The sequence below is a fragment of the Miniopterus natalensis genome, chromosome 17 (assembly GCF_054644295.1).
Source record: "Miniopterus natalensis isolate mMinNat1 chromosome 17, mMinNat1.hap1, whole genome shotgun sequence".
Classification (NCBI taxonomy): Eukaryota; Metazoa; Chordata; class Mammalia; order Chiroptera; family Miniopteridae; genus Miniopterus; species Miniopterus natalensis.
This window is the reverse complement of record NC_142097.1, coordinates 18236668-18246091: the sequence shown is the minus strand read 5'-3', so window position 1 is coordinate 18246091 and position 9424 is coordinate 18236668. Positions and strand designations below refer to the sequence as shown.

Sequence of the window (9424 nt, the reverse complement as noted above, 5' to 3'; positions counted from 1 at the left end):
GACTTTTTAAAAAAAAAAAAAAAAAATATACATATATATATATCTTGATTTGAGAGAGGAAGGGAGAGGGAGAGATAGATAGAAACATCAGTGATGAGAGTCATTGATTGGCTGCCTGCTGCATGTCCCCCACTGGGGATGGAGCTGGCAACCCGGGCGTGTGCCCTGACGGGAAATCTAACCGAGATCTGGATCATAGGCTGATGCTCAACCGCTGAGCCACGCCTGGCCAGGCTCTAATGGACTCACTATAAGAACTATAATGAACTCAAGGTGGAGAGTCACTGGGCTGCTGAGTTGTCTCATCCATCTGTGGGTGAGTTACAATCTAATTCCAGCCCTGAATTCTAGAGAAATCTGTAAGATCAAAAGTGAAATGTGGTTGGAGCTACAATTGCATTAAGTTTTTAGCTGAGCTTTGTACATTATCAACTGGGCTCGAGGAACAGGGATTGGACGTGTTGAAGCTGGGTGGGGATGACCCCTGGCATTCCAGACAGCGGGCTAGCCCTGGGACCTGCATGCAAGAGCTACGGAAGTCAGGTTTGGGCTGCTAGGTGGGCTCTCGCTGTCCGGCGCGCCCCGCCCCCTGCGCCGCCCCGCCCCCGGCTCCCTCGTGACCCGCGCCCCGCCCCCTGTGCCGGGAGCACCCCTGGCTGATTGGCCCCTCCGCAGCGTATCCTCGGGCTTGCAGCCAGGCTGGCGCGTCACGTGGCCCAGCGGCGTCCAGGGCGCGGAGCCGCGGGCCGCCGGGCATGGACCCTCAGACCGCCCGGGCCCTGGCCCTGGGGGCCGCGGGGCCGCCTCGGGGTCCGCCGCGGGCGAGCGCGCGGGAGTCGCCCCCCAGCCCGGAGGTGAGCGCTGCGCCCGAGTCGGGCGCGGCCACCACCTGCGGCAGGAGGCGGGAAGTCGCGGGGGCAGCGGAGCCGGGGAAGCGCCTCGGGCCCTCCTCGGGCCGCCTCGCGAACGTTGAACGCGGTTCGGGCTCGCGCTCGGGCTGGAAACGGCCGGGCCGAGCGGCAGCGGTGTGCGGGTGTGCGCGGTTGCGGGGCGGGGCACCCCGAATGCGTGGGTGGGCGCGCGGGGCTGGGGAGGATGGCTCCGGTGCCCGGGGCGCCCGCGTACTTGCTGCATGGGAGGTGGTGCTGATGACCGAGAGCGGGGCCGCTGCGGGGGCCTGCACGGGACCCGGTGAGGGCGGCGAGGAGGGACTTTTCCCCAAGGACCTGGGTCCACTGGCGGGATGCTCCGCTGACCCCGAGACCAGATGATGTCTCACGCGCGCTCTCCTTTTCTATTAAGCGGAACCCAATGGCCCGGTTTGACGCAGGGTTTCCAGAAACTTGTTTTCATTGGCGGGCCAGACAGCTCCCGGTGTTTCAGAGACGGTTGTTACAGCCATAACCTGCCCTGGTTTGCAGCCAGTAATCTCTGCTAGATGGTGAACCTGAGGATAGAAACCCTCTGTTTCCTGCTGTTGACCTGGCGCCGAGCGTAGTGCCTGGCTCGGGAGACACGTTAGTGAATTGGCTGGAGGAATGACGTGCTCGTTGAAGGTAGTAGGTAACCCAAGTGAGAAGAAAAAGAAGTCGTGATTGCTGTGATGTGCAGATGGGATGAGGCTTCGTTTGCCGGGAACCAGCCGGGAGGGGTGTGCGCTTCCCCTCCGCGGCCAGAGGGGGCGGTGCCCGCAGAGCTGTGGAGACGCCGGAGCTCAGGGCGAGTCCCTGGGAACTCGGGCCTCGGACGGGAGAGGACCGCGCTCCACAGGTTGATGGGGTGAAGGCGCCGGCGCGCGCGCCCTGGGTACGTTTGTGCTTCGGCAATGGAGTTGGTCTTTCAGGAGAGGTGATTAACACTGTGAGGCTGGGCGGGGTGGAGGAGTGGGGAGGCAGCTGTGGGGTGTGGCAGTGGTCCAAGGGGGAGGTCCCACCAGCTGGCCCGCAGTAGTGACCAAGGGTTGTCCCTGACAGTAGTGACCAAGGGGTACAACTGGATCCTGAGCTACCCGGGGCAGGTCCCAAGTGCAGTATAGATGTAGGGGCAAAGGAGTTAGGTTTAGATTCAACAGATGTTACATTCCCTCGACTCCTCGGTGTTTTCATAGGTGTTGGGTCATAAGGAAGCCCCCTGCAAGGTCAAAACAGTCATCCTCTAGTTTCCAGAGAAGGAAACCCAGGCAGCGGGGTTGAGGCGATGTGTTCAAGGTCACACCCGGAATGAATGGCAGAGCTGGGATTGAGATCAGGTCTCAGGTCCTCTCGTGCAGGCTGTGAACGTTTGTTTTTACTTTTAGAAAGAGGTTTTGGAGGTGATACGACTTCAGAAACTTCTGAGTGGTGAGAGCAGAGAAGCATGTGGTTGGCTGCGGGGAAAGATGTCCCTTAGCACTGCAGAGGAACCAAAGCTCTGTTGCCCCGTGTATCAGTCCGGAGACAGAATTTGATAGAAAGAGTTGTTAACTAGATTAACAAGTTGTTAAGTACCTGAAGGGTTAAAAATGAACGTGGAAGTAGCAGCTGCAGGAAACAGCACCAGCCCTTGGCCGGCCCAGGGAAGGAAGGGGTGAGGTTGCAATGGTTCAAACTTACAGGCTCCGAGCAGAGGCTCTGCAGAGTTGACATTCCAGCCTCTGAGGAGGTGGCTTGGCCCCAGTTAGTGCCGGAGTCTCTGAGCTTGGAGGAGAGGTCCCAAGGGCCTGGGAGACCTCTGAAGATAGGGCTGGGCGATGAGGCTGGCTTTGCATTGTTGGCAAACTGTAGACTGGGTTTGGGGCTCCTGCTGCAAGGGTGGTGTTACCAGGGTGATGTCCCCAGGAGTAGGAAGGACCAAAGCTCTTTTCCCCCACCCTTTCTGAGTCTAATAGGGCACAGCAGAAGTGTGCGTTACGGAGTCTCAGCCCCCCACACAGGGGAAGTATGGGTGGGTGGGCTTGTGGCTGAGAGACAAGAGCTTAATACTGGGGATACCCCCGATGTCCAAGTCCTGGGTAATTGTTTCTTCTTCTGGCAGGCTGGCTTTGCCCCAGATGACCACTCCCATCAGGAGAGAGAGACTGAGAAGGCTACGGATCGACTAGGCAAGTAGACGGCAGAGAACGGGGGTGAATGTTGGGAGAGACCGGGGGAGCGACAAGAGGGACAGTCCCTATGTCTTGTTTACATTCTCCTCCTATTAGGTCCTCCTCTTAGCTGCCAGATTGCCTTTTCTGCTTAGCATTTCAATAGTGCCCTTGTTTGGAAGCCCCACTGGAGCTTCCTTAAAGGAAGTCCTGAGCTAGCGTCCAAACCCATCCCTTCTACTGGGAGAGACAGCTTAGGAAAGCGGGAAGAATACAGGCTTTGGAGCCAGGCAGAATTGTTTCCACTTTCAGCTCTGGGTCAGAACCCTGGCCTTGAGTTTTGTGGCCTTAGATAAGTCACTTTCCTTTATCTTTAAAATGAGGATAATTGGTAAACCCTCAATTTTGTGGACCTCGATTTAACATTTTCGATTTAACGGACAAAATTTCTGGTCTGTATGTCTTTTTTTTTTTTTTTTTAATTCTCACCCGAGGTTATTTTTTCCATTGCTTTTTCAGAGAGAGTGGAAGGGGGAGAGAGAGGGAGAAACATTGATGTGAAAGAGACACATCGATTGGTTGCCTCCTGCACACCCCCCGACCAGGGCCAGGGATTGAGCCTGCAAGTGAGGTACATGCCCTTGCTCAGAATCGAACCTGGGACCCTTCAATCTGAGGGCCAACCCTCTAACCATGGAGTCAAACCAGCTAGGGCTCTGGTCTGTATGTTTTATGTGAAAATTAACATCCTGTTAATTTTTTAAATGCTTTTAACCAAGATTTGCTTATAATTAAATTAACAGGTTGTTTTTTTGTTATTAACTTACTGCTATTTTTAACAAATTTCAGTGAATAGGCCGTTTGTTGGAAAAAACGCTTGTAATAGTTTTGCCGAGATAAATAAATATTACATATCTACAACTATGGCCTGCATGTTTAAATCCAAAGGTTGCCACCCATGAACAATGTTCAGTAGATGATTAGCATGTGATCAAATTACATCCACGTGCAATAATCGGTTTTCTTGTCACCTATCATGACTTTCTGCAGCTGTTTTAACTCATGGTAATGTTCTGACATGCAGTAACCATCCATGTACATTTGTTTACTTGAGGTGACTGGTGAATGCACCCATTTGTTAGACCTATTCAGTATAAATTTAAAATTACTGTAATACATATAGAAGACTTTTCTGTGAAATTAAACTTTTTATACTTAATTTTAATTACATAAATGTGTCTACATAAATAAAAATAGGTAAACTAATTTGTGAATTTTTTAACATACCCATTTGGAAAACCTACTTTATTATTATATCGGACTTTTGGCTTTACTGGACAACCCCTTGCCTGAATTAGTCTGTTATATCGAGGTTTTACTGTAATTACCTCAGAGGGTTGTTCTGAGGATTAGGTGAGAAGATCTAGAACTATCATTGCCTCTGGTGCTATTTAAATGTAAGCTAATTATAATAAAATAAAATGAAAAATTTAGTTCCTTAGTTGCACTAACCACATTTCAAGTGCTCAGTAGCCCCACGCGGCTAATGCCAGCCTGCTGGACAGTACAGATGATCGAACATTGCCATCGGCGCATGAAACACTGTTGGATAGTGCTGGCCTAGATAAAGCACCAAGCACATTCATAGTCATGACAACTAACACTTCCTGAGGACTTACTATGTGCTAAATGTTTCTTTTTTCTTTTTTTATTTAAATCCTCACTGGAGGATATTTTTTCTGTTGATTTCCTTAGACTGGAGAGGGAAGGAGGGAGGGAGAAAGAAACGTCAGTGTGAGAGAGACACATTGATTGGTTGCCTTCTGCATGTGCCCCAACTGTGCCTGGGATTGAGCCTGCAACCGAGATACATGCCCTTGACCAGGAATAGAACCCTTGACCCTTAGGTCTATAGGCTGACTCTCTAACTGCTGAACCAAACCGCCAGGGCTCTTTTCCTTTCTTTTGTTTTTAAAAACTCTCACAACAATCATATCTCCATTTTACAGAGGAGGAAACTGAGGAAACAGTAAAATTAAAAAAAAAATTGTGGTAAAAAGACACAGAACATAAAATTGACCATTTAACAATTTTGAAGCATTAGTTCAGTGGTATTTAGCACAGTCACAATGTTATGTTACTGCCACCCCTATTTAGTTTCAGAACATTTTCGTCTCCCCAGAAGGACACCTTGTACCCAGTATGTAATCACACCCCGTTCCCCGCTGCCTTGTGCCCCCGGTCACCGCTAACTTGCTTTCTGTCTGTGGATTCACCTTTGCTGAACAGGCAGATGTGAGTTGCATGTAAATGGCATCATACACTATGTGGCCTTTTATGTCTGGCTTCTTTCAGCATAATATTTTCAAGGTTAATTCATATAGCATGTATACCTTGTACAGGCATACCTCAGAGGTATTATGGGTTTGGTTCCAGACCACTGCAATAAAGCTACTATTGCAATAAAGCTAGCTGTAATCTTTTTGCTGGTAGAGGGTTTTTGCCTTCAATTTGTAAAAAACACATCTGTGAAGTGTAGTAAAGCAAAATGCCATAAAACAAAATATACCTATACTTCATTCCTTTTTATGGCTGAATAATCCCATCATACGTATAAACCCAGTTTTGCTCACGCATTCAACAGTTGATGGGCATTTGGGTTGTTGCCACCTTTTGGTGATTGTGAGTAGTCCTGCTATGAATATTTTTGTACAACTTTTGTTTGAAAACCTGTTTTTAATTAAAAAAAAAAAAATACGTCTTTATTGATATCCGAGAGAAGAAGGGAGGAGAGAGAGAGGTGGAAATATCAATGATGAGAGAGTCATTGATCAGCTGCCTCCTGCACGCCCCATACTGGGAAAAAGCCCGCAACCCGGGCATGTGCCCTGACCGGGAATCGAACTGAGATCTGGATCCTAGGTCAATGCTCAAGCACTGAGCCACACCAGCTTGGCCTGTTTTTAATTCTTTTGGGTACATTTAGGAGTGGGTTTTGTGTTAATTCTATGTTTAAGCTATTGAGGGAATCAGTTGAGTACATTTCAGCTCAGAGTAACTAACACATCTATTTAGTAATGGGCAGAACTGGGATTTGGACCCAGGCGGTTTGGCTGCAGAGCCCGTACCCTGAAGCACTACTTTACTGCTTATGGTTGTCAGGTGTTAACAGGCTGGTTCGTTTGCCGGCTCTGACCTGGCATCAAGGTAGTACTGTATATGCTTGGAGGTTCATTATCCTTCCCAGACTTACTTCCATTATTTTGAGAGCCTTTGAAATTGTGCCTTCCGGCCCTCCCAATGTTGGGAGGAGGGGATGTGGTGGCTGTCCATTGTGACTAGATGGGTTCTAATCTGACTTTTATTCTAACGCCCCTTGTTCTGTGCTCCTCGAGGATGAAGGGAAGAGGGATAGAAGAGCAAAAATTCAGGTCACCTGTTTCGTGAAAGTTTATCATTTGCTTTGATGACATGTAAATTACCTAAAAATGTAAACTTCCGGGCTCCTGTGTGGATTGCCAGACCAGGCAGTTAATGGCTTTGTTTCAGGCAAAACGTCCTTTGAAAATAATTGATCAACCCTACTTCTAAAATTGTCAACAGAACATTTTTTTTTTTTCAAGTGCTCAGGTGGCTAAAGAACTCTGTACACTTGTTTTACTGCTGCCCTCTTAGTAACTCCGCCGAAAACTTTCCAAGCACACAAGTAGGCCCCCTGGTTTGCCAGTTGTTTTAAGACCTTCTTCCTTTGGTGGTTTCTTAGCCAGTGGAGCACAGAGCATCCCTAATGAGGGTCCTGCCCGTGGTGAGGACATGCATTCTGAAGAGGAAGGCTTTGCTATGGATGATGAAGATTCTGATGGGGAACTGAATACCTGGGAGCTGTCAGAAGGGGTGTCCCGCTGTCTGCCCAAGGAACAGGCTGCTGATCTTTTTAATGAGGACTGGGACTTGGAGTTGAAAGCAGATCAAGGGAATCCGTATGGTAGGTGTGGAGTTTCTGGGATCCTAGGCCAGGGTTTGAGACCCTCCTACCACATTACCCCTAAAGGCAGATAGAGTTTGGAAGAGGAACCCACATCTGCGGGCTTAGCCTGATATGTTACAGATCCACAATTTCTATGACAGCTACTTTTTCATATTGAAAAAAAAATACACCTGGCTGGTTTCTATCTCTCTCTCTGCCCCCTTCTCTCTCTGAAATTAGTAAAAACATATTTAAAAAGAGACAACATGCAAATTTTACATTTGACTCCATAATGTGTCAGTTAGTTTTAACATTGAAACAATGTTACTTTCTTCAAATATCTTTGGGTGAACTGAGCAGCTGCAGACAGAAGTGCTTTGTTATCCCATTGCTCCCTCTGCCCTGCTAAGAACCCTTGGCTGAGCAGCACTGTGGGTTCCCTCAAAGAACATGCTTGCAATTCTTCAGGAAAGGAATACTCTGTGTGTGCGTGTGTGTGTGTGTGTGTGTGTGTGTGTGTGTGTGTGTGTGTGTGTTTAAGCAGAGCGCAAGTATCTTTCCTCGACATTTTTTGGCTATTCATTTTCACCTTCCCTCCTTCCTTTAATCTGTCTTTTAAAACTGCCTGCAGATGCTGACGACATCCAGGGTTGCCTTTCTCAAGAGGTCAAACCTTGGGTGTGCTGTGCCCCGCAAGGAGAGATGATCTATGACCCCAGTTGGCACCATCCACCTCCACTGATACCCCATTATTCCAAGATGGTCTTTGAAACTGGACAGTTCGATGATGCTGAAGACTGAGGGTGAAGCTTTTTGCCTGGCTGGGAGATGGGTCCCTCAAGATCAAGGGCTCTCTTCTTTGAGGTGAGATGTCATATCTGAGGAAGTATTCCCAGTGATCCCTGAGCCAGGCACACAGACTGGTGTTAAATAAGGTCCCACTGTCCCCTAGTTCTGTTGTTGTTTTTAATGAGCTCCTCCTTGGATGTGTGAGTGTTTCTGTGTCAGGAGGAGGAGTTGTTTTCTTTATAAATAAAGGTAGAAAAAAAAAAATCAATATGTTTTTGTCTACTTTTCACTCCCCCCCTTTAATTAGATACTTCTGAGCAAACCTTATCCCTTCATTTAAAGCCCCTGACTTACATTTTAAGGAGTGGAGTACTTGGAGACTTAAAACTACTGTGAAAGAAAATATTTTTTTAGTTTTGCTTCTGTAGATCTGGCACCATTGGCCAAGGATTGGAATCCAAGAAACGTTGGTGACTTTGTGGCTGACTTCTTTTCCTGTTGATGGGAAATTGACCATTTACTTAGTTAACAAGGACTTTCTGTAGGCTGGAAAATTAAATGGCAAATTAAGCCAGCAATTGTATAACCCTCAGTTGGCATGGAAGGATTTTAAAATTATTTTCCATTTCATGTTTCAATGCTTATAATTACTTATATGAAGTCATTGTTTTAAAAAAAATTACCTCATTTTAGAGATGGGGAAAATAAGACTCAAAATGTTGACCTCTTCAAGATCACACAAGCAGGAAATGGCAGAGCTGGGACCTAAACCCACAGGTGACGTGGAGCCTGTTGTCTTGGTCTGCCCTGTGAGTGTGAGCGCCCAGAGGTGGGATCTGGGGGCCGTGCCTTGGCAGGTCTGTGATGCATCGGACTAAGTCACCTTTGCCTTTTTGGCAGGCGGAGGGATTGCTTCTCACCTCTCTGCCTTCTTACTGAAGTTGAACCAAGAAAAAGTTTCGTCTGAAGCCAGAGTCAACTCCACAGCAGTTAAATGAACATTTAACCATTTCAACTATTTTTTCAGAGGTACCACAAAGTGTGAACAAAGCAGAACCTTATGAGGAAAGGCAGTGGTTTTGACGGAGGGGCTTCATGGCCAAGGCTGTCCTGGGGAGATGAAATGTTCCTCCCACTGTCCTTGCTGAAGGGACAGTTGTAGACTCTGTCACCACACTGCTCTCTCCTCCCAGTGTCATAGCTGGTAAGACTGGTGTGAGCATGAGGATGTCTGGTGCGATAAAGTGAACTTGAGAAACTGAACCAAGAAGTGCTGGGGACTGGAGGAGGATGGTAGCATCACTGAATGGAAAGGTGGTGTTATTGACCGGCTGCTTTGGCCCGTGTGTGAGCCCCAGCAGTTACAGCAGGAGTCACGGGGTGGAGCGAGCGTGTGTCGGAGGGAGGGAAGAAGAGAGCATGAAAAGTGCTCATGCGTAAGTAACAGCAGAGAATATTCATAAGCTGTTGCTGTGATCCAAGGAGCAGTTGTGAATCTAGAATTTCTCTTACTTTTTAGAAGTTAAGTTTTGTGGTTTCTCTTCCTGGTTATTTTCAGCAAAGCAGGCAGGAGGGGAATGGGGTCTACTGGAGCAAGGACCTAGAAA

General features: G+C 48.0%; 1 protein-coding gene across 1 annotated transcript; it reads left to right on the top strand.

Moving 5' to 3' along the window:
* The first annotated feature begins 755 nt into the window (after nucleotides 1-755).
* On the top strand, nucleotides 756-9208 carry COPRS (coordinator of PRMT5 and differentiation stimulator). The gene is made up of 4 exons (XM_087826031.1): nucleotides 756-854; nucleotides 3013-3079; nucleotides 6825-7046; nucleotides 7660-9208. The coding sequence occupies exons 1-4, from the start codon at nucleotides 756-758 to the stop codon at nucleotides 7827-7829; spliced, it is 558 nt and encodes a 185-aa protein (XP_087682157.1). The 3' UTR covers nucleotides 7830-9208.
* Nucleotides 9209-9424: the final 216 nt, after the last annotated feature.